The sequence below is a fragment of the Hypanus sabinus genome, chromosome 9, assembly GCF_030144855.1.
Source record: "Hypanus sabinus isolate sHypSab1 chromosome 9, sHypSab1.hap1, whole genome shotgun sequence".
In the NCBI taxonomy this organism is placed as follows: Eukaryota; Metazoa; Chordata; class Chondrichthyes; order Myliobatiformes; family Dasyatidae; genus Hypanus; species Hypanus sabinus.
In genome coordinates, this window is record NC_082714.1 from 168,392,713 (window position 1) to 168,417,762 (window position 25,050).

A 25,050-nucleotide genomic window follows, 5' to 3' on the forward strand; every position below is an offset into this window, starting at 1 on the left:
ACTCCCTCTTCAGCACACTGCACCCCACCCAATCACACCCCATTGCACCCTGTGATTGACTCTACATTGATTTTACACAGCTCTATACACCCTCATTTTCCCACGCTCAAGCCCAAGAAATAACCTCCCATCATCAACCTTTGCTTCATACATTCAAGCCAGTTGTGTTCCAATTAGCCATCTCTTCCTGGATCTCAATTGATCAAACTTTCCGTAGCAGCATGCCGTTTGGAACCCTCACTGGCTCTTCACTTGCTGACATAACCGGGGCAGGGGAATACAAGGGTGTCATCAGTGTTTTGATGGTTGTGTAACAAATATATTCCCTCACTTTGGGTATTTTAGGCCAATGCCGAGAAGCTATGCAGAACGTATGAGGATCAATTGAACGAGGCAAATAATAAAGTAGGAGAACTACAGCGGCAGGTGTCTGATCTTGCTTCACACAAGGCCAAGCTGGAGAGTCAAAATGGTAAGAAACTGCAAAATAATGTATGGGGGAATAGACAGGGTAGGAGGAACAGATCATTATCTCCCCTTGGATATACCTGCCCAAATACCTCCTCTGTGGAAGCCGCAGGAAGAATATTTGGGAGAAGATGGAGGGCTAGAGGAAATCTAGAAGAATAGAAGAGCAAACTTTAAAGATAACTATGAAAATCAAAAACTGCAGTTAGTGGAAACATGAAATCACAGGGATGGGGGCAGGAACTTTACTCTATAAAAATCTTGGATGGTCTGCTCTCTGATATGTAGGTTTTCTTTTCTCTCTATTCTCACTCTCTAAATGCTGCTATTCACACCTTCCCTGGTTTTACCCTGTCACTCCTTCCCCAACTCTCCCTGCAGCTTTCAAGTTTTTATTTGTGTCTTGATGCACCATCAATAACTCACACTGAGACGAAAGGCGAGATATCGGCTGGTGCATCAATTTTATTGACTGGAAGAAGGAACCAGGAGTGAGTGTCTATCATACAATGTCTTGGAGACTGAGGCCGAGCGTCAGGCCGCAGATCTCCTTTATACAGGGGCCTGTGGGAGGAGCCACAGGAGCAGTCAGCAGGGGCGTGTCCCGACAGGCACATAGTTCACCACATGTCTCCTTCCCAGATCTGATTAAGGGTCTTCAATCTGAAACATTAGCACTGTTGTGCTTCCTGCAGATAGGGTCCAATCTGCTGAACACTTCCAGTATTTGTATTCTATTTCAGTTTCCTAGCATCTGCAGTTATGTTGGTTTTCACAGAGGGGTGGGTGACCACAACAATTCACCTGATATGTTTACCCTGTTTCCCTTTCCGCAGCCATTCCTTAGTTTACTGAATGTTTCCATCACTTTGTGTTTCTGTCCTGATTTTAATTCAGACAGCCAGTTCTGGCCACAATGAACCAGGGAACAATAATCAAGACTATGTGCCCTTTGTGGTTCCTTTTGCACTTGAGCCAAGGAGAGAGCACTGTCAGCAGTTTTAACTGCCTAAATGCCTGATTCAGACACAGCAAGTGCTATTACATATGGGTGACCAGAAGATCGCAAGAAATAGGAGCAAAATTATGCTACTTGGCGCATTGATTCTGCTCTGTTGTTCCATCATGGCAGTTCTATTGTCCTTCTCAACCCCATTTTCCTACCTTTGACACCCTTATCAATCATGAACCTATCAATCTCAGCTTTACGATAGCCTCCACAGCCATCTGTGGCAATGAATTCCACAGATTTCTCACCCCCTGGCTAAAGAAATTCCTTCTCATCTCTGTTGTGAATTGATGTTCCTGTACTTTGAGGCAGTGCCTCTGGTCTGGACTTACCCACTATAGGAAACATCCTCTACACATCCACTCTATCTCGGCCTGACAATATTGGGGTGGGATTGGTTAGGCAGGGATCTGTGATTCCATGTAAATGAGCACTGTAATTCAACAAGAATGAACATGAAGGATATCTACTTGATAAACACTGGTGACACTGGAAATTGGAGTAGCAACGTGACAATGCAGCAAGAAGTGTTCGGGGTCGGGGGCCACGGTGTGGAATTTATTTATGTTCATTCATGAACTTGTAAATGTGTTCTTTGATTGTTATCATTAGGAGAGTTCAGCAGACAAATGGAAGAAAAGGAGGCTTTGATTAGCCAACTAAGCCGGGGGAAATTGTCGTTCACACAAAGTATCGAAGAGCTGAAAAGGCAGCTGGAAGAGGAGAACAAAGTAGGTTCACAAAATGAATAAATAAACACCCCTGCATAGGGTTGTTACCAAATGCTGTGCCATACATCAGGGCACAATATCCAGAGTTTGGTCAAACACTTAGATTTAAAGTGGTTAAAAAAGGAAAGAGAGGTTTAGAGTAGGAATTCGATAGCTTAAATCCTGGTGATGAATTGATGATCAAAGGACTGTGGCTGCACAACTGTTCAGTTTCTGAGAGCTATTAAAACAGAAGATGTAAAAACCATGGAATGGGTAGAACCCAAGAAAAAGAGTATAAAGACCATAAGACATAGGAGCAGAATCAGGCCATTTGATCTATCAAGTCTGTTTTGCCATTCAATCATGGCTGATCCTTCCCCCCTCCTCAGCTCCACTCCCCAGCTTTCTCCCCATAACCTTTGATGCTGTGTCCAATCAAGAACCTATCAAGCTCAGCCTTAAGTACCCCCAACGACCTGGCCTCCACAGCTGCCTGTGGTAATAACATGCAAATTCACCACCCTCTGGCTGAAGAAATTTCTCCACATCTGTTTTAATAGCCCCTCTATCCTGAGGGTGAGCCCTCTTGTCCTAGACCCTCCCACCATGGGAAACATCCTTTCCACATCTACTCGAGGCCTTTCAATATTCAACAGGTTTCAATGAGATCCCCACCTTTTAAATTCCAGCGAGTACAGACCCAGAGCTATCAAATATTCCTCATATGATAACCCTTTCATTCCCAAAATCATCATTGTGAACCTCCTCTGGACCCCCTCCAATGCCAGCACATCTTTTCTAAGATGTGGAGCCCAATATTCCAGGTGAGGCCTCACCATTGCCTTATAAAACCTCAGCATCACATCTCTGCTCTTGTAATCTAGACCTCTTGAAATGAATGCTAACACTACATTTGCCTTCCTCACCACCGATTCAACCTGCAAGTTAACCTTCAGGGTGTTCTGCACAAGGACTCCCAAGTCCCTTTGCGTATCAGATTCCTGGATTTTCTCCCCGTTTGGAAAACTCTCTACACATTTATTTTGACTACCAAAATGTATGACAATGCATTTTCCAACACTGTATTTCATTTGCCACTTTCTTGCCCATTCTCCTAATCTAAGTCCTTCTGCAGCCTACCTGTTTCCTCAACACTACCTGTCCCCCCACCAATCTCCGTATCATCTGCAAATTTGGCAATTAAGCCATCTATTCCATCAGCTAAATCTTTGATATACAACATAAAAAAGCAGTCCCAACAACTGACCACTACAGAACACCAATAGTCACTGGCAGCCAACCAGAAAAGGATCCTTTTATTCCCACTCACAGCCTCCTACCAATCAGCCAATGTTCTAACCATGCCAATAACTTTCCTGTAATACCACGGGCATATAAATTGATAAGCAGCCTCATGTGTGCCACCTTGTCAAAGGCCTTCTGAATGTCCAAATATACAACATCCACAGCATCCCTTTTATTTCACATGAAATCTTCCTCAAATAAATCCAACAGGTTCGTCAGACGAGATTTTATCTTCAGGAAACCATGCTGAATTTGTCCTATCTTGTCCTGTGTCACCAAGTACTCCATAATCTCATCCTTAACAATTGACACCAAGATCTTCCCAACTACTGAGGTCAGGCTAACTTGTCTATAATTTCCTTTCTACTGCCTTCCTCTTTTAGAAACACAGAAAAACCTACAGGACAATACAGGCCCTTCGGCCCACAAAGTTGTGCCGAACATCTCCCTATCTTAGAAATTACTAGGATTACCCAGCCCTCTATTTTTCTAAGCCCCATGTACCTATCCAAAAGACTCTTAAAAGACCCTATTGTATCCGCCTCCACCACCGTTGCCGGCAGCCCGTTCCACGCACTCACCACTCTCTGAGTAAAAAACTTACCCCTGACACCTCCTCTGTACCTACTCCCCAGCATCTCAAACCTATGTCCTGTTGTGGCAACCATTTCAGCCCTGGGAAAAAGCCTGTGACTATCCACATAACCAATGCCTCTCATCATCTTCTACACCTCTATCAGGTCACCTCTCATCCTCCATCACTCCAAGTAGAAAAGACCAAGTTCACTCAACCTATTCTCATAAGGCATGCTCCCCAATCCAGGCAACATCCTTGTAAAATGTCCTCTGCACCCTTTCTGTGGCTTCCACATCCTTCCTGTAGTGAGGCGACTAGAACTGAGCACAGTACTCCAAGTGGGGTCTAACCAGGTTCCTTCATAGCTCAACATTACCTCTTAGCTCCTAAGTTCAATTCCACGATTGATGAAGGCCAATACACCATTCGCCTTCTTAACCACAGAGTCAACCTGCGCAGCTGCTTTGAGTGTCATATGGACTCAGACCCCAAGATCCCACTGATCCTTCACACTGCCAAGAGTATTACCATTAATACTATATTCTGCAATCAGATTTGACCTACCAAAATGAACCACTTCACACTTATCTGGGTTGAACTCCATCTGCCACTTCTCAGCCCAGTTTTGCATCCAATCAATGACCTGCTGTAACCTCTGACAGCCACACTATCCACAACACCTCCAACCTTTGTGTCATCAGCAAACTTACTAACCCATCCCTCCACTTCCTCATCCAGGTCATTTATAAAAATCATGAAGAGTAAGGGTCCCAGAACAGATCCCTGAGGCACACCACTGGTCACTGACCTCCAAGCAGAATATGACCTGTCTACAACCACTCTTTGCTTTCTGTGGGCAAGCCAGTTCTGGATCCACAAAGCCATGTCCCTTTGGATCCCATGCCTCCTTACTTTCTCAATAAGACTTGCATGAGGTACCTTATTAAATGCCTTACTGAAATCCATGTACACTACATCTACTGTTCTTCCTTCATCAATGTGTTTAGTCACATCCTCAAAAAATTCAATCAGGCTTGTAAGCATGACCTGCCCTTGACAAAGCCATGCTGACTATTCCTAATCATATTATACCTCTCCAAATGTTCATAAATCGTGCTTGTCAGGATCTTCTTCATCAACTTACCAACCACTGAGGTAAGAATCACTGGTCTGTAATTTCCTGGGCTATCTCTACTTCCCTTCTTGAGAAAAGGAACAATATCTCCAACCCTCCAATCCTCCGGAACCTCTCCCATCTGCATTGATAATGCAAAGATCATCGCCAGAGGCTCAGAAATCTTCTCCCTTGCGTCCCGCAGTAGCCTGGGGTACATCTCATCTGATCCCAGTGACTTGTTAACTTGATGCTTTCCAAAAGCTCCAGCATATCCTCTTCCTTAATGTCTACATGCTCAAGCTTTTCAATCTGCTGTAAGTCATCCCTATAATCACCAAGATCCTTTTCCATAGTGAATACTAAAATAAAGTATTCATTAAGTACCTCTGCTATTTCCTCCCATTCCATACACACTTTCCCACTCTCACATTTGATAGGTCCTATTCTTTCACGTCTTATCCTCTTGCTCTTTACATACTTGTAGAATGCCTTTGGGTTTTTTTTAATCCTGCCCGCCAAGGCCTTCTCATGGCCCCTTCTGGCTCTCCTAATTTCCTTCTTAAACTCCTTCCTGTTAGCCTTATAATCTTCTAGATTATCATTTTCTAGCTCTCTGAACCTTTTGTAAGCTTTTCTTTTCTTCTTGACTAGATTTATTACAACTTTTGTACACCACAGTTCCTGTACCCCATCATAACTTCCCTGTCTCATTGGAACGTACCTATGCAGAACTCCACACAGATTTGCCTGAACACTTGCCACATTTCTTCCGTACTTTTCCTTGAGAACATCTGTTTCCAATTTAAGCTTCCAATTTCCTGCCTGATAGCCTCATTATTCCCCTTAGTCTAATTAAATGGTTTTCTAACTTGTCTGTTCCTATCTCTCTCCAATGCTATTGTAAAGGAGATAGAATTATGATCACTATCCCCAAAATGCTCTCCCACTGATAGATCTGACACCTGACCAGGTTCATTTCCATATACCAAATCAAGTACAGCCTCTCCTCTAGGAGGCTTATCTACATATTGTGTCAAGAAACCTTCCTGAACACACCTAACAAACTCCACACATCTAAACCCCTTGCTCTAGGGAGATGCCAATCGATATGTGGGAAATTAAAATCTCCCATCTTGACAACTCAGTAATTATTACACCTTTCCAGGATCAGTTTCCCTATCTGCTCCTCGATATCCCTGTTACTATTGGGTGGCCTATAAAAAACACCCAGTAAAATTACTGACTCCTTCCTGTTCCTAACCTCCACCCACAGAGACTCTGTAGACAATCCCTCCGTGGCGTCCACCTTTTCTGCAGCCGTGACATTATCTCTGATCAACAGTGTCATGCCCCACCTCTTTTGCCTCCCTCCCTGTCCTTTCTGAAACATCTAAAACCTGGCACTTGAAGTAACCAATCCTGTCCCTGAGGCATCCAAGTCTCTGTAATGGCCACCACATCATTATCTCCAAGTACTGATCCACGCTCTAAACTCATCCGCTTTGTTCACAATACTCCTTGCGTTAAAATAGACACATCACAAAACTTCGGTCTGAGCGTGTCCCTTCTCTATCACCAGCCTATCCTCCCTCTCACACTGTCTACAAGATTTCTCTATTTGCGAGCCAGCCACCTCTTCCCCAGTCTCTTCAGTTCAGTTCCCATCCTCCAATAATCCTTGTTAAAACTCTCTTAAAGAGTGGAGTGACATTTGCAATTTTCCAGTCCTCTGGCACTATGCCAGATTTGTAAACTTAGTTTAAAAAAAAATCTTTACTAATGCCTTCACAATCTCTACCACTGCCTCTTTCAAAACCCTGGGGTGCAGTTCATCTGGTCCAAGTGACTTCAGTACCCTTAAGTCTTTCAGTTTTCTGAACATCTTCTCCCTTGTAACAGTAACTGCATTCACTTCTCTTCCTTTACACCTTCAACACCTGGCACACTGCTAGTGTCTTCCATAGTGAAGACCGATGTAAAATACTCCTTTAGTTCATCTCCCATCTCCTTGGCCCCTGTTATTATTTCTCCAGCTTCATTTTCTAGCGGTCCTCTGTCCATTCTCAGCTTCTTTTATTTTTTAATGTATTTGAGAAAGCTTTTACTATCCACTTTGATATTGTTTGCCAGCTTGCTTTCATATTTCATCTTTTCCTTCCTAACGATTCTTCTAGTTGCTCTCTGTAGGGTTTTAAAGGCTTCCCAATCCTCTGTCTTCCCACTAATTTTTGCTTTGTCGTATGCCGTCTCTTTGCTTCTACATTAGCTTTGACATCCCTTGTCAGCCATGGTTGTACTATTTTGCCATTTGAGTATTTAAAAATGGATTGTTAGACCAAAGTAACTGCTAATCAGAAGGGCGAACAGTATCCAGAGACAGTTTGGAGTGGGAGTTTTATAGCCTGCAGTGCAAGAGAAACTTGGAAGTGAAGTGTTGGAAGTTTGTTAACCATATAACCATATAACAATTACAGCACGGAAACAGGCCATCTCGGCCCTTCTAGTCCATACCGAACGCTTCTCTCACCTCGTCCCACTGACCTGCACTCAGCCCATAACCCTCCATTCCTTTCCTGTCCATATACCTATCCAATTTTACTTTAAATGACAATACCGAACCTGCCTCTACCACTTCTACTGGAAGCTCATTCCACACAGCTACCACTCTCTGAGTAAAAAAAATTCCCCCTCATATTACCCTTAAACTTTTGCCCCCTAACTCTCAAATCATGTCCTCCTGTTTGAATCTCCCCTGCTCTCAATGGAAAAAGCCTATCCACGTCAACTCGATCTATCCCCCTCATTATTTTAAATACCTCTATCAAGTCCCCCCTCAACCTTCTACGCTCCAAAGAATAAAGACCTAACTTGTTCAACTTTTCCCTGTAATTTAGGTGCTGAAACCCAGGGGACAGTTCTCTGTAATCTCTCTATTTTGTTGATATCTTTCCTTTAATTCGGTGACCAGAACTGTACACAATACAAATTTGGCCTTACCAATGCCTTGTATAATTTTAACATTACATCCCAACTCCTATACTCAATGCTCCGATTTATAAAGGCCAGCATACCAAAAGCTTTCTTCACCACCCTATCCACATGAGATTCCTATGCACCATTATTTCTAGATCACTCTGTTCTACTGCATTCTTCAATGCCCTACCATTTACCATGTATGTCCTATTTGGATTATTCCTACCAAAATGTAGCACCTCACACTTATCAGCATTAAACTCCATCTGCCATCTTTCAGCCCACTCTTCTAAGTAGCCTAAATCTCTCTGCAAGCTTTGAAAACCTACTTCATTACCCACAACGCCACCTACCTTAGTATCATCTGCATACTTACTAATCCAATTTACCACCCCATCATCCAGGTCATTAATGTGTATGACAAACAACATTGGACCCAGTACAGATCCCTGAGGCACACCACTAGTCACCGGCCTCCAACTGGACAAACAGTTATCCACCTCTACTCTCTGGCATCTCCCATCTAGCCACTGTTGAATCCATTTTACTACTTCAATATTAATACCTAACGATTGAACCTTCCTAACTAACCTTCCGTGCGGAACCTTGTCAAAGGCGTTACTGAGGTCCATATAGACAACATCCACTGCTTTACCCTCGTCAACTTTCCTAGTAATCTCTTCAAAAAATTCAATAAGATTTGTCAAACATGACCTTCCATGCACAAATCCATGCTGACTATTCATAATCAGGAATAGTATAGTTGTACTAACTTGTTAACTCACAAGTTAACAAAGCCAGGCATGAGGATTGCAGTTGCTGATGAGATGAGGCAAAACAGAATCAGACAACCTCACAGAGAATCCAACATGATGGTGCTGATATGAGTTCTGAAGCTCATCCCAAGACCTCTTGAGAACCTAACCTGGTCCCAACATATCAATGCAGTTATAAAGAAGGCAAGACAGTGTCTATATTTCATTAGGAGTTTGAAGAGATTTGGTATGTCAACAAAAACAATCAAAAACTTCTATAGATGTACCATGGAGAGCATTCTGACAGGCTGCATCACTGTCTGGTATGGAGGGGTGGGGGGGACTACTGCACAGGACCAAAAGAAGCTGCAGAAGGTTGTAACTCTAGTCAGCTCCATCTTGGGCACTAGCCTACAAAGTACCCAGGACATCTTTAGGGAGTGGTGTCTCAGAAAGGCAGTGTCCATTATTAGGGACCTCTAGCACCCAGGGCATGCCTTTTTCTCACTGTTACCATCAGGTAGGAAGTACAGAAGCCTAAAGGCACATACACAGTGATTCAGGAACAGCTTCTTCCCCTCTGCCATCCCATTCCTAAATGGACATTGAAACCGTGAACACTACCTCACGTTTTCGATATATATTATTTCTGTTTTTTGCATGATTTTTAATCTCCAATATATGTATACTGTAAATAGTTTATTTATTCTCCTATGTTATGTATTTCATTGAACTGCTGCTGCTAAGTTATCAAATTTCACAACACATGTTGGTGATAATAAACTTGATTCTGAAACACAGGTAACTGTTCTGGTTTCTCATCAGACAGTTACTATGGAGAAGAACGGGAATGTATTTAGTGGCAAGAGATGTAGGAACCAGTGCTGGTATTCTCACTGCTTAATTGGAAGAATTTATTGCTTGTCTAGGATGGAATGTTGTGCAAAGGGAAGGGATTGGAAGATTTGGTGTTGCAGTAAAAGTGCAGTATCAGCGATGTGGGTATAGTACTTTGAGCTGGTGTTGGGAACGGCAGCAGTTAGATGAGATGAAGATACCAAGAATAAATTCTAGTGATCACTCAAGATAACATTGTAGGAGTGGGAAGGGAATAAATCAAATACTACAGACTCTACAGATCTGAAATTAAACAACAAATGCTGGAAACAATAGCTGCGTGTACGGGAGCAAAGGAGGTTATGGTACAAGTATACTCCAGCTGTGATTTGACCAAGGTTTTATAATGTGTCCAGTTGTGGTTGTTACCCATTGGAATGCAGAGGAGAATCACTGGCAACTGATGGATAGTGAAGGAGGTTAGGACTATATCTGGATCAACTGGGAATATGAGCAAAGGAATGGCTTTTAACTTCCTAAAAGCAGAGAAGTACGAAGTCATGCATTTTAGGAAGTTATCCCAGGACAAGACAAAACAATATACTGTCTCAATCAAACTCTGTGTGGTAGTTACGTGTAGAGACCCAGGGGCATGTACATTATTCCCTGAATGTGGCCCCAGTGGTGAAGAAGACCTTTGGCAACCTTGTCTTCATTGGACAGGGTGTTGTGTACAAGAATTGTGATGTCATGTAACAGCTGTACAGAATGTTGGAATATGGAGAAAGCTGCCAGGTGAAGTGCTAGAGGTAGGTACAATTATGACATTGAAAGGACAGGTTAATGGTTTGGAAAGGTTTAGAGGATATGAGCCAAATGCAGTCAAATGGGGAAGTTAGGTTCCTTGGCCAGCATAGATGAGTTAGCCAAAGGGCCTATTTCTCTGCTGTATAACCCTAATAATCTAGTGATAAACCTAACCTGCAGCATATATATTTAAGCAAATAATGGTTAGGAAATGTTGAGGAATGGTCAGAATATATGGACTTTAGAGGGAGGAAATGTGAAAGAAGCTGAATGTCCTGGTGAACAGGTGAACAACTGGTAATTTTGAACTGAAGTTCAGAGACCAACTAGAAATCTGGTCATCACTGACAATGCTGAATGTGGAATTAGAAATGATCAGTTTCAAGTGTCAGAGCCCCATTCTGTCACCAGTCAAGCTCACAACCTCACATCATCTAGGAAATATTGGGATGTGGTAGGATCAGGAGCTTCCGTCAATTATTCCTCTCCATATGGTTCACTGCTGGTGTAGCTGCCCAACATCAAAAACACTGTATCTGGACCCGATCTGTACAATTCAGTAAAATACTGGGCAATGTCTTCAGACCCAAGCTGTCTAGAAGGCTAATTGCTGATGACCATCCCCTCACTAGGCTTCAATGTAGGATAGTCATGACCTAATGGTTAAATGTAATTGCCAGCAGGCCCCACAAGATTTCTGTTTGTGCTTTCATTAAAGAGCAAGAACGCCCTGGCTCATGCCCTGCACGCTTCCCGACATGACTGTGACCTGCTGAGAGAGCAGTATGAGGAGGAGCAGGAAGCTAAGGCTGAACTCCAGCGAGCAATGTCCAAGGCCAACACCGAGGTGGCTCAGTGGAGAAACAAGTATGAAACCGATGCGATCCAGAGAACAGAAGAGCTGGAGGAAGCAAAGTACGTACGGGTTTCACATTTCTACTGGTGGCAATCTGCTTTGTTTTCACTGAGTTATTTCTCTGATCTCCATGTCTCTGAAGACAGTTACAGTCAGTGCTGTCACCACATAGCCTTAGTGAGCCAATTCAATCTTAACCACAAACAGTGGATGATGGGGCACTGAGGAGTGTGGTAGAACCAAAGGGTCTAGGAATACAGATCCTTAATTAATTGAAATGTGTCGTAAGTAGATAGGGTCATAAAGAGAACTTTTAGCACATTGGCTTTCATAACTCAATGTATTTAGTACAGGAGTTGGGATGCTATGTTGAAGTTGCATTGAGGCCTAATTTTGAGATTTGTCACCTACCTACAGGAAAGATATCAATTAGATTGGAAGAGTCCAGAGAAAGTTTACAAGGATGTCAGTGGGACTTTAGGTCCTGATTTATAGGCAGAGATTCTATAGGATTGGACTTTTCCACTAGAGTGCAGGAGAATGAAGGGAGATTTGATAGAGGTATACAAAATTATGAGGGGTACAGACAGGGTAAATACAAGCAGGTTGGGTAAGACTGCAACCAGAGGTCTTATGTTAAGGATGAAAGGTATTTAAAGGGAACCTAAGGGGACGCCTCTTCACTCAGAGAGTGGTACGTGTGGAATGCGAGCAGAAGTGAAGGTTGCAGGTTTGATTCCAATATTCAAGAGAAGGATTTAAGGACCTGGGTTATAGGGATAGGTTGAGTGAGTTAGGAATTTATTCCCTGGAGAGTTAGGAGAATGAGGGGAGATTTGATAGAGATGTACAAAATTATGAGGGATATAGATAGGTAAATGCAAGCAAGCTTTTTCCACGGAGGTTTGGTGAGACTACAACCAGAGGTCATGGGTTAAGGGTGTAAGATTAAATACTTAAGGACAACCTTACATTTCATAATACAGTTTTTCATATGATTTTATTCCACTACTGTTAGAGCCACAATGTTTGAGTTGAAAACAAAACCACAAACTCGCTGTCCCCAGAGGAAGCTGGAAACCATTGCCCAAGGGTTGACCTCTGCCGATGATGGCCACCTTTATTGTGCAACATGTAACTCTAGTCATTGGAATGTATTCTCTCTGTCAGTTTTACTAGGACTTCTTGATACCAAACTCAGTTAAATGTTGCTTTGATGTCAAGGGCTGTCACCCTCAACTCAGCTCTGCAATTTAGCTGTTTAAGACCGTGAGGCACAGATGCAGCCACAGGCCATGTGACCCATTGAGTCTGCTCCATCACTTCCTCATGGCTGATTTATTATCCTGTTCAACTCCATTCTCTTGCCTTCTCCCCAAGAACCAGTCAAACTCCACTCTAAATATACACAATGACTTGTCCTCCACAGTCATCTGTAGCAATGAATAACACAGATTCAACCCTCTCTGACTAAAGCAATCCCTCCTCATCTCTGTTCTAAAGGGATTCTGAGACTGTGCTCTTTGGTCCTGGACTCCCCCACTATAGGAAGCATCCTCTCCACATTCACTCTACCTGGGCCTTTCAACATTCAATAAGTTTCAATGAGATCCCCCCTCATTCTTCTAAACTCTGGCGAGTACATACCTAGAGTCATCAAACACTCTTCACATGTTAACCCTTTCATTCCTGGGATCATTCTTGTGAAGCTCCTCTGAACCCTCTCCAATACCACCACTTCTTTTCTTAGATAAGGGGCCCAAAACTGCTCACAATACTCCACAATACTTGGTTCAGGGTTAGCCAGGCTTGATGAAAGCTAAATTGGGGATTGGTTAGCCAATAGATTTAAGTGCTACTTGATGGCAGCCTGGATGACACTTTCTATTACCTTGTCAGTGGAGAGTAGACTGCTTGGGAAGTAATTTGCCAGACCTTTCTGAATGGGACATGCAAGCGCAACTTTCCACTGGATAAGTATTAGTTAAGGCTTTGGCCAAATGCACAGTTAATTCTGGGGCACAGGTCTTCAGTACTGCAGCCAGGATGTTGTCTAGTTCCACAGTGTTTGGTGTGAATCAAACATCAGAAAGAACAAAGGTTTACTGCAGTTAGATGGAAATGCAGACCGGGGGTGGGGGGTTGTGGGTAAATGGAGTGAGGTACTAAAGGAAGTGGTAAAGGCAGCTATAATAATACTACTTAAAAAGCATTAGGACTGGCACATGGATAGGAAGAGAGTAGAGGGATAGAGGTCAGATGCAGAAAAATGAGATTGGGTTAGTTGGGCACCATAGTCAGTGTGGATGAGTCAGGCCAAATGGCCTATTTCCATGCTGCATAACTCTCTGTGACGGGTTTAATCTCCTTGCTGATCACAGGAAGAAGTTGGCCATCCGACTACAAGAAGCTGAGGAGGCAGTGGAAGCAGCAAATGCCAAGTGCTCCTCACTAGATAAGACCAAGCATCGTCTGCAGACAGAAATGGAGGATTTGACAATTGATTTGGAGAGGGCAAATTCAGCAGCCATTGCTTTTGACAAAAAGCAACGCAACTTTGATAAAATGATTGCTGACTGGAAGCAGAAGTTTGAGGAGGCTCAGGCAGAGCTAGAGATGTCACAAAAGGAGTCTCGTAGTCTGAGTACTGAGCTCTTTAAACTCAAGAATGCCTACGAGGAATCTCTGGATCATTTGGAGACCCTCAAAAGAGAGAACAAGAACCTCCAAGGTATCGTAAAGCTACAGGTTCTAACCTGGGATGCAGCTTCTGTGACAATATTATTGTATTTCCAAATCTCTGGATTTTGGATGAGGAGTGGGAGAAGCTGGTTTGAGCTAGTAGAATGAGGTTGTAAGTGTAGGTAAGGGTTTCCAGTCTGAATGCAGAGAATGTTATAATGGGAGAGTTATATACAGAAATTTACAATTGGAGAGTCACAGCGTCTATAAAAAGTATTCACTGCCCCCTTGGAAATTTTCATGTTTTGTTGTTTTTACAAATTTGAATCACAGTGGATTTAATTAGGACTTTTTGACACTGATCAACAGAAAGGTCTGTTTCGTGTCAGTGAAAACAAATTTCTACAAATTGGTCTAAATTTATTACATTTATTAAACACAAATTAATTAATTGCATAATTTTTCACCCAATCAAGTCAGTATTTAGCAGATGCTCCTTTGGCAGTAATTACAGCCTTGAGTCTGTGTGGATAGGTCTCTATCAGCTTTGCACATCTGGACACTGCAATTTTTCCCCATTCTTCTTTACAAAACTGCTCAAGCTCTGTCAGATTGCATGGGGAATGTTAGTGAATAGCCCTTATCAAGTCCAGCCACAAATTCTCAGTTGAATTGAGGTCTGGACTCTGACATGGCCACTCCAGGACTTAATTTTGTTGTTTTTAAGCCAATTCTGTGTAGCTTTGGCTTTATGCTTGGGGTCATGGTCTTGCTGGAAAACAAATCTTCTCCCAAGTCGCAGTTCTCTTGCAGACTGCATCAGGTTTTCCTCCAGGATTTCATTTTACCCTCCACCTTCACAAGCCTTCCAGGGCCTGCTGCAGTGAAGCATCCCACATAGCACGATAAAGCCACCACCATGCTTCACGGAAGGGATGGTGTGTTTTTGGTGCTGTGTGGTGTTTGGCTTATGCCAAACATAGAGTTTAGTCTGATGGCCATTGATATCTTGCTTTTTATTATTGGCTAGACTCCCCTCATATTTTATCTTTTCCATTACAGCTTTTTTAGTTGCTTTTTTTCATTTTAAAAGCTTCACAATCATCCAACTTCCCACTCACTTTTGCTACTTGTATGCCCTTTCCTTATCTTTTATGCATTCCTTAACTTCCATTATCAGCCACAGTTGCCTACCCCTGCCATTTGAGAACTTCTTCCTCTGTGTGACATATCTACCCTACACCTTGTGAACTGTTCCCAGAAACTTCAGCCATCCCTGCTCTGCTGTCATCCCCACCAGTATCCTTCTCCAATCCACCTGGGCGAGCTCCTCTTTCATGCCTCTGTAATCCCCTTTATTCCATTGTGATACTGATATACGTGACTTGTGCTTCTCCCTCTCAAATTGCTGTATGGATTTGATCCTTTATGTTTAGCTCCCTCATAAGATCTGGGTTGTTACACAACACCCAATCTAAGATGGCCTTTCCCTGAGTAGGCTCAAGCACAAGCTGCTCTAAAAAGCCATCTCTTAGCATTCAACAAATTCTTTCTCCTGCAATTTGATACCAACCTGATTTTCCCAATCCCCTTGCATATTGAACTCCCCCATTACAATTGTGTCATTACCCTTATTACATGCCTTTTCCAGTTCCTTTGCAATTTCATTCCCACATCTTGGCTACTATTTGGAGGCCTATATATGATTCCCATAATGGTTTTTTTACCCCTGCAATTTCTTAACTCCACTCACAAAGATTCGACATTCTCTGACCCTATGTCACCTCTTTCTAAAGATATCATTATAATCTCTTACCAACAGGGCCAAACACTGCCTATGCCTTCCTTCCTGTCCTTTCGATACAAAATATATCCTTTGTTGTTAAGCTCCCAACTATGGCCACATACTGACCAATCTCTAATTGCACAACAAGTTCATCCACCTTATTTCGAATGCTATGTGCATTTAAATACAGCACCTTCAGCCCTGAATTCTTTGCCCTTTTGAACTTTGCCTCTGTGGTACGATTTAACTCTTTGCTCTGTCTGCATTTGTACCCAATCATTGGCTTGTCATCCTCAGCTCTATCATCCTGTTCCCATCCCCTTGCCACATTAGTTTAAACCACTCCCAACAGCTCTAATAAATCTGCCTGCAAGAATATTGGTTCCCCTCAGATTCAAGTACACCTTGTCCCTTTTATCCGTGCTGTGATTGTTGATTGTTATATGGTTGTACAGGTCACACCTGCCCAAGAAGAGGTCCCAATTATCCAGCCATCTAATCGCGGCCCCATGCTCCAATTCTTCAGCCACTCATTTACCTGCCACCTCATTCTATTCCTATCCGCACTGTCGCATGGAACAGGCAGCAATCCCGAGATTACTACCATTGAAGTCCTACTTCTCAGCTTCCTTCTCAACTCCCTGTATTCTTTATTCAGGACCTCTTCCTTTTTTCTTCCTACGTTGTTGGTACCAATATGTACCATGACTTCTGGCTGCTCACCCTCCCTTTTCAGGACATTGTGGACACATCCAGAAACATCTCAGACCCTGGTATCTGGGAGGCAAACTATCATCCATGTTTCCTTTTCACATCCACACAATCACCTATCTGTCCCCCTGACTATAGAGTCCCCCATTACTGCTGCCATCCTCTTCAGTTCCCTAACATTCTGAGCCACAGGGCCAGACTCAGTGCCAGAAGCACGGTCACTGTTGCTTCCCCCAGGTAGATCATTCCACCCCCCCCCCCGCCCCCGCCCCAACAGTACTCAAAATGGAGTACTTATTGTTGAGGGGGACGGCCACAGGGGTGCTCTTCACTCTTTGATGGTCTCCCTTCCCTCTCCTGACAATCACCCATTTATCTGCCTGCTGTAGCCTTGGGGTGACTACCTCCCTGTAGTCCTGTCTGTCACTGCTTCATTTTCCCAAACAAGCTGAATATATGTAATTAATTTAGATCACTTTGACACAAGTGTCTTTTTCTGTTGATCAGTGTCAAAAAAGCCAAATTACATCCACTGAGATTTAATGTTTTAAAAGAATAAAACATGAAAACTTCCAAGGAGGGGTGAATACTTTTTATAGGCAGTGTATATACAGAAATTTATAATTTGAGAATTATATACAGAAATTTATAATGGGAAAATTACACAAAATGTGACAATATGAAAGAAATAATGATCTAAAAAGAAAAATGGGAAATGCTTCTAATTTTTTAAAAAAAGTTGAATACTGATTTACTGTTGTTAAATAACTGAATGATAGGACACAATATTTGAGAGGGATCAGTGTAAGCTCATTCCTATAATTTATGAATGACATAGTCTCATAGATCACAGAATTGTACAGTACAGAAACAGGCCTTTATGGCTCACCTTGTTCATGTCAGAACGTGATACCATTCTTCACTAATCCCAGTTTTGCAAGCACCAACATCACACAGAGAGCAATGAAAGAGCAAGTAATCGTTGTTCAAAGATGTTGCTGAGACGGAAATGTAGGTGAGAATTTGGAATAATTCCTCACTAAAATAGTGTCACAAGATCTGGAGCATCACATTTCTGTCTTTGCAAGCAAATGAAGCTTGGTTTACACTTCAATGCAGACCCAGCAAACTGCTGCAGTGTCAGAAGAGCAGTCATTGGCAAGAGACTTTAAATTGAGGCCCAAATAGTCCTCAGATGGATGCAAGAAGTACTATTTTGAAGAAGAATAGGGGGAGTTATCACTGGTATCCAGGAAAATTTATCCCTCAGCTGACTCTATTAAAATAAATTATCCGCTTCCGATTGTTATCACTTGCTGTGTACAGATAGTCTGTTAAGTTTCCCAGATTTCAACAGTGTCAATTTTTTCTAATGTTTAATTAGAATTTTGAGAAGTCTTACAAAAATGCAAACCTCTTAATATTCCACCTGACAGCTAACAGAGCAGCATTCCCCTATTGTAGTCAGCTTTGATAACATTGTTGAGGGGGCTCAAACTTACAAAGATACTGTTGCTCGCTTGGAGCTCAGATGGATGTTTACTGGAAAACAGATTCTACTTCTTGTGATAACAGATGAGATCGCAGATCTGACAGACCAGATAAGTGAAGGCAGCAAGACTATACACGAACTGGAGAAGGTGAAGAAGGTTCTGGACCAGGAGAAGAGCGAGGTCCAGGGAGCACTGGCCGAGGCCGAGGTACGTGACAAAGCTCAAAGCAAGGGCAGGTAGATGGCAAAGGTTGGAGGCCATCTTATCTCACTTTTGCTCCCTGGCATGTCAACACCGGGAGCAGGGGTTTTCAACCTGGGGTCCACTGACCCTTTGCTTAATGATGTCGGTCCAATCCATTAAAAATTTTGGGAACCCCTGTATATGATAAATGCATGGCCAGTTGTAAGAAACTAGATCTAGTTGAGCATATACTACACAACATTGCCTGAAGACAATTTGAAAGATCCTTCCTTAAAGCAGTGCTGTTCTGGAGACTGAGGATGACAGTTACCCATCCTGCGTCACAAACTCTTCTGTTTTCAGGATGTTGACCTTATTGGGCAAGGTATTTATTGATTATTCAGAGCTGCCCCTGACAAGATGGTGAGCTGCCTTTGAGAATTGCTACTGCGATTCTAGTAAAGGTATCCCGCAGCACAGTTAGATTGGGAACTGCAGGACTGAGAGCTGGCAGCGGTGGTATATGTCTAAGCTGGGAGAAGAATCATGGGCATTGTCTGCTCTGGTGTGAATTTATCACAGTGAAATGTGCGGGCCTCTCCCAAAATGTGTACAAGTTTAGGGGAATTCCAAACAGCACAAACTTCAACTGGCAAGGAACCCTTTAATGATCAAAATTTAATATACATTCAGTCAAATATTAAAAACTCAATAAACCATTTTAAAATATGTAATCAAAGTGACACCACATCATGACTGCATTTGAGGGTCTGGCCTTTGACCACACTGACACATGCCAGGAGAATGAGAACTTAGGGAGCCACCAGCAAATATGAATCATGAATATCTGATTTTATTTGCATTAGGGTGCCCTTGAACATGAGGAAAGTAAAACTTTGAGGATCCAACTCGAATTGTCACAGACCAAAGCTGAAATTGAGCGAAAACTGTCAGAAAAGGATGAAGAACTTGAAAATCTGCGGTGAGCAGGATGTTTTCATTGCCATATTATCAATTAGTGTGTTAAAGCATCTTGGTTAAGCAGACAAAATCTCGAATTTTACTGGGCATGAGCTCTTTCACAGTGTACCACTCATTACCCTTCATGCTTTACACAATTGCTTCCTAGGCACTGGTCTGATTCTGGTCCTTTCAGCCCATCGAGTCTGCTCTGCCACTCCATTTATGATCTTGCAACCCCATTCTCCTTCCATCTCCCTGTAACCTTTGACATTGGTAAGAGATAGATTACATCTTTAGATAGAGGTGACAGAGAGTCAGAGAATGTTGCATCTTTGAGGGAGGAGTGAGGGTGAAAAAAACATTATGGAAATCATATATAGGCAACCAGATAGTGGCCAGGATGTGGGGTCGAGATTTCCAAGGGAGCTGGAAAAGCCACACAATAAGGGGACACAATTGTAATGGGGGTACATCAAAATGCGAGGGGATTGGGAAAATCGGGTTGGTGTCAGATCACAAGAGAGGGAATTTGTTGAATGTTATGAGATTGCTTTTTAGAGTAGCTTGTGCTTCAGCCTACCCAGGGAAAAGCTATCTTAGATTGGGTGTTGTGTAACAATCCAGATCTTAATTTGGGAGCTTAATGTAAAAGAACCCTCAGGACGCAGTGATCATAATATGATGGAATTCATACTGCAATTTGAGAGGGAAAAGCTTAAGATACATGTATCTGTATTGCAGTAGAATAAAGGGAACTACAGAGGCATGAGAGAGTCGCTTGCCCAGGTGGATTGGAAGCGAATACTGGCGAGGATGACGGTAGAACACAGGTAGCAGAAGTTTCTGGCAATAGTTCAGTAGACACAGAATCCCACAGAAGAAGTAGTTCTTGGATGGCAAGGGTAGGCAACCATGGCTGACAAGGGAAGTTAAGGTCTGCATAAAAGCCAAGGAAGGGCATATAGGGTAGCAAAAGTAAGTGGGAAGTTGGATGATTGGGAAGTTTCTAAAATCCAAGAAAAGGCAACTGAAAAAGGCTATAAGAAGGGAAAAGATGAAATATAAAGGCAAACTAGTCAATAATATAAGGCAGGATACTGAAAGTCTTTTCTGTTATATAAAGAGTAAAAGAGAGGTGAGAGTTTATATTGAACCACTGGAAAATGATGCTGGTGAGGCAGTAATGGGGGGGGGGGGGTGAACAAAGAAATGGCAGATGAGCTTAATGGGTACTTTGCGTCAGTCTTCACTGTGGAAGACACTAGCAGTGTGCCAGAGGTCCGTGAGTGTCAGGAAGCAGGAGTGCAGGAGTGAGTGCCATTTCTCTTACAAAGGAAGAAGAGCAAGAAAAACTGAAAGTTCTTAAGGTGGACAAGTCACCTGAGTCTCCCAGAGTCCTGAGAGAGGTTGCTGGAGAGATAACAGATCCATTGGTGATGATCTTTCAAGAATCACTAGATTCTGGCATTTAGGAGGGGCTTCTCCAGTGAAGGACAGTAAGATTGGGCTTGGGGCTTTTGTGAGGGGAGAAGACAGAAGATGTTGTGGAGCCGACCTGGAGTGAGGCTGTTATTCGACGAAGCCCGGGGAGATTGAAGGAGGATCAGCGAAGGGTAAAGTGTGAGCTCCAATTTGTGCTGTTTCGTTAAAACGAGCCTTTTTCTATTTTTGCTTTTTCTTTAGTAATCATTTAGTCAAATTAAGAATTATAAAGCTAAAGTGTTTAATTGTATGCAGTGTAGAGTCTGTTATTTGTAACAGGTAAATCACGCAGCATCCACACGAACAGGGGGTTTTGGGAGGGCTTGCACTTCATCTCCAACGTTTGGCGGGGCCAGAGACTGTCTTCCCTAGATTTATGCAGTTGATGGAACCAGAGTGTTTCACGGTGTTAGCATTCAAGAATATAAAAGCAAGGATGTAATGTTGAGACTTTATAAAGCAATGGTGAGGCAACATGGAGTAATGTGAGCAGTTTTGGGTCTCCTATCTTAGAAAGAATATGCTGAAACTGAAGAGTGTTCAAAGAAGATTCACAAAAATAATTCCAAGACTTGACATATGAAGAGCATTTGATGGCTCTGGCCTGTATTCATTGAAAATCAGAAGAATGAAAGGTGACCTCATTGAAACCTATCAAATGCTGAAAGGCCTTGATAGAGTGGATGTGGAGAGGATGTTTCCTATAGTGGGGGAGTCTAGGACCAAAGGACACAGACAGAGTGGATGTGGAGAGGATGTTTCCTATAGTGGGTGAGTCTGGGACCAGAGGACACAGATAGAGTGGATGTGGAGAGGATGTTTCCTATAGTGGGTGAGTCTGGGACCAGAGGACACAGATAGAGTGGATGTGGAGAGGATGTTTCCTATAGTGGGGGAGTCTAGGACCAGAGGACACAGTCAGAGTGGATGTGGAGAGGATGTTTCCTATAGTGGGGGAGTCTAGGACCAGGGGACACAGACAGAGTGGATGTGGAGAGGATGTTTCCTATAGTGGGGGAGTCTAGGACCAGAGGACATAGATAGAGTGGATGTGGAGAGGATGTTTCCTGTAGTGGGTGAGTCTGGGACCAGAGGACACAGACAGAGCGGATGTGGAGAGGATGTTTCCTGTAGTGGGTGAGTCTGGGACCAGAGGACACAGACAGAGTGGATGTGGAGAGGATGTTTCCTCTGGTGGAAGAGTCTCAGAATAGATATGCAATTTTTTCAAACGGAGATGAGGAGGACTTCCTTTAACCAAACAGCCTCAATCTCCTGCCTTATCCTTGTATTTCTTCATGCCCTGACCAATCAAGAATCTATCAACCTCTGCCTCAAGTATACATAAAGCCACCACATCTGTATGTAACAAAGAATTCCACAGACTCGCCACTCTCTGGCCAAAGAAATACCTCCTCACCTCCATTCTAAAAGGACACCCCTTTATTTCGAGGCTGTGTCGTCTAGTGTTAGACTCTCCCACCATGGTTAACATCCTCTCCACATCTACTCTATCAAGATCTTTCACCATTTGATCAGTTTCAATGGGGTCCTCCCTCATTCTTCTGAGTTCCAGCAAATCCAGGCCCAGAGCCATCATACGCTCTTCATATGACAAACCATTCAATCCTGGAATAATTTTTGTGGATTCTTTTGAACCCTCTCCACATTCTTTCTAAGATAAAGGGCCCAAACTTGCTCAGAATACTCTGTGGGGCCTCAACAGAGCTTTATAAAGTTTCAACATTACATTCTTACTTTTATATTCTATTCCTTTTGAAATGAATGCTAACGTTGCATTTCCTTTCCTCACTATAGACTCAACCTGGAGATTAACCTTTGAGATTAACTCCCAAATCCATTTGCACCCAATGTTAACATTGCAGTACAGTGCAATACATGATAATATTGACAAAAATGTAGTATTGATGGTTTCCTTCTCCCAGTCACCCCATACTGTAGCTAGTGGGTCTCTTAACCCTTCCCCCAAACTGTTCTATTGCCCATCAACAGTTGCTTATCTGCACTCTGTAATCACCTTCCTCACTTATCAAATTTCACCATCTGCAACTTTCCATATATTGGTTTACCATCTTGCAGTCTCCACCTCCACCTTCCTACCTCACCAACTTAATATGTCACTTTGTACTCTTTCCTTTCCTATCTTTTTCTCCCAAAACACCTCTCCCTTTCCATACCTGGCATCATCTGCTGATCATGCCCGTTCCTGTCTGGTCACACCTACCTATCACCTGCCCACATTACCTCCCCATTCCATCACATCTTTCTACTGGCTTTCTCTCTTCCACATGATCAGTCCTGACGCATGGCCGGGACCTGCAGTATCACGCGTTCCTTTGCCTGCGTAGATGCTACCAGTTCAACTCACTTCCTCCAGTGGTTAGTTTTTGTGCCCCAAGTTACAGTGTCTGCAGTCTCTTGTGTCTTTGCAATTAACCATTCCACAGGAACAGGGTACTTGGAGTTCAGGACTGTTGACCCAGTACAAAGCTCGCAGTTTTAAACATAGCAGCGATGCCTGTCGTACTCTGTGGCTTTGAGACCTGGACGGTTATCAACTGTACAGTATCCACAAAATCCTGCAAATTCTCCAGGACATGCAAAGCAATATCAGTCTCCTCCCCCAGACATGTACATCATTCCACTCAGTTGCCAACATCAGCCACACTACATTGTTTGCATGCTGAATACCAAACTATGTCTGGGAAGAAATGATCAATTCGACAGAAGAAAGGGTCTAAGGGGTTCTTAAATGCCAATAATGACTTTGCCTATACCTTGCCCTGGCAGCACATTCCATGCACCCATCACTCAGTGTAAAAAAAAACCTACTTTGGACATTCCCTCTATACTTTCCTCCAATCACCTTAAATTATGCCCTCGCATATGAGCAATTTCTGCCCCAGTCTCTGGCTGTCCACTCGATCTATGCATCTTATCATTTTGTATGTCTCTGTAAGTCACATCTCGCTCTCGTTCAGTCCAAAGACAGAAGTCCTAGCTCACTCAACCTTTCCTCATAAGACATTCTAAAACTACAAACGTTTGTAAAAAAAGTAATTAAGGTAAAGATGGAATATGTAAGTAAGCTAGCCAATAATATTAAAGAGGATATCAAAAGTTTTTTCAGATATGTAAAGTGTAAAAGAGAGGCAAGAGGACTGCTGGAGAGGTAGCACTGGTGGACAATGAAATGGCAAACAGTGCATCAGCCTTCACTGTGAAAGACACTAGTGGTATGATGAAAGCTCCAGGTATCAGGGGCATGAAGGGTGTGAAGTTACAATTACAAGAGGGGAGGTTCTTGGGAAATTGAAAAGTCTGAAGGTAAATAAATCTCTTGGACCAGATGGTGTACACCCAGAGTTCTGAAAGAGGTGACATTAGTAATGATCTTTCAAGAATCGCTAGACACATATCATCACATATACTGGTGATATTAAGTCCGATTCTGAGGCCCAGTCTCAGAGTGTGAAGGTGAGTAGAAATATTTGTAACCAAGATGTGAGGGTGGCTGTTTCAAAAAGAACAGTGGTAATTTCATTCTGTGTCTCCACCAAGTTTCCAATTTTCCCATTTGTCTGGAATTTCTGCTTGTGCATACACACAAGTTCTGCTTTCCTCTTGGAACACAAGTGAAGGATGACATAATTGGGGTGTATTTTGAACCCGTGATGTTTATTTCAGACGTAACCATCAGCGAGCCATGGAATCGATGCAGTCAGCTTTAGATTCTGAGGCTAAGGCTAGAAATGAAGCCATTAGGCTGAAGAAGAAAATGGAAGGAGATCTGAATGAGATGGAAATCCAGCTGAGCCATGCCAACAGGCAGGCAGCTGAATCCCTGAAAATGCTGCGAAGTGTCCAGTCTCAGATCAAGGTAAGCTAAAGGCAATGGAGAAAGTGTAAGGTGGCAAGTTTTTGCTAGCCATCAGGCAGGAGGAAGTTTCATTTATTGTCTGTCGGTTCACTTAATGAGGATGCTTGACGCAGAACTGTCATCAGTGGAAGTTAACTGAATTATATGATTCCTGCAGGATGTGCAACTGGAACTGGATGAAACTATTCGACAGAACGATGATTATAAAGAACAGATTGCAGCCGCTGAACGTCACAGTAACCTGTTGGTGTCAGAGGTTGGGGAGCTACGTTCAGCTCTTGAACAGTCCGACAGAAGTAGGAAACTAGCAGAGCAGGAGCTATTGGAGGCAACAGAACGTGTGAACCTGCTGCATTCACAGGTAATTGTGATGGATAGACTGCTCCTAAGCAGGGAGCAAATTTAGAGATCAGGTATGCAAAGGGACTTAAG

General features: G+C 42.9%; 1 protein-coding gene across 1 annotated transcript in view; it reads left to right on the forward strand.

The window, feature by feature from the left end:
- Positions 1–25,050, forward strand: part of LOC132400034 (myosin-7-like) — a 111,549-nt gene that overhangs the window by 68,692 nt on the left and 17,807 nt on the right. Inside the window, exons 29-36 of the mRNA XM_059981110.1 lie at positions 346–472; positions 2,090–2,208; positions 11,280–11,476; positions 13,799–14,148; positions 18,172–18,296; positions 19,139–19,254; positions 24,426–24,618; positions 24,776–24,979. Of these exons, the coding sequence (XP_059837093.1) occupies positions 346–472; positions 2,090–2,208; positions 11,280–11,476; positions 13,799–14,148; positions 18,172–18,296; positions 19,139–19,254; positions 24,426–24,618; positions 24,776–24,979 (1,431 nt within the window). The remainder of the gene's footprint in view (positions 1–345; positions 473–2,089; positions 2,209–11,279; positions 11,477–13,798; positions 14,149–18,171; positions 18,297–19,138; positions 19,255–24,425; positions 24,619–24,775; positions 24,980–25,050) is intronic.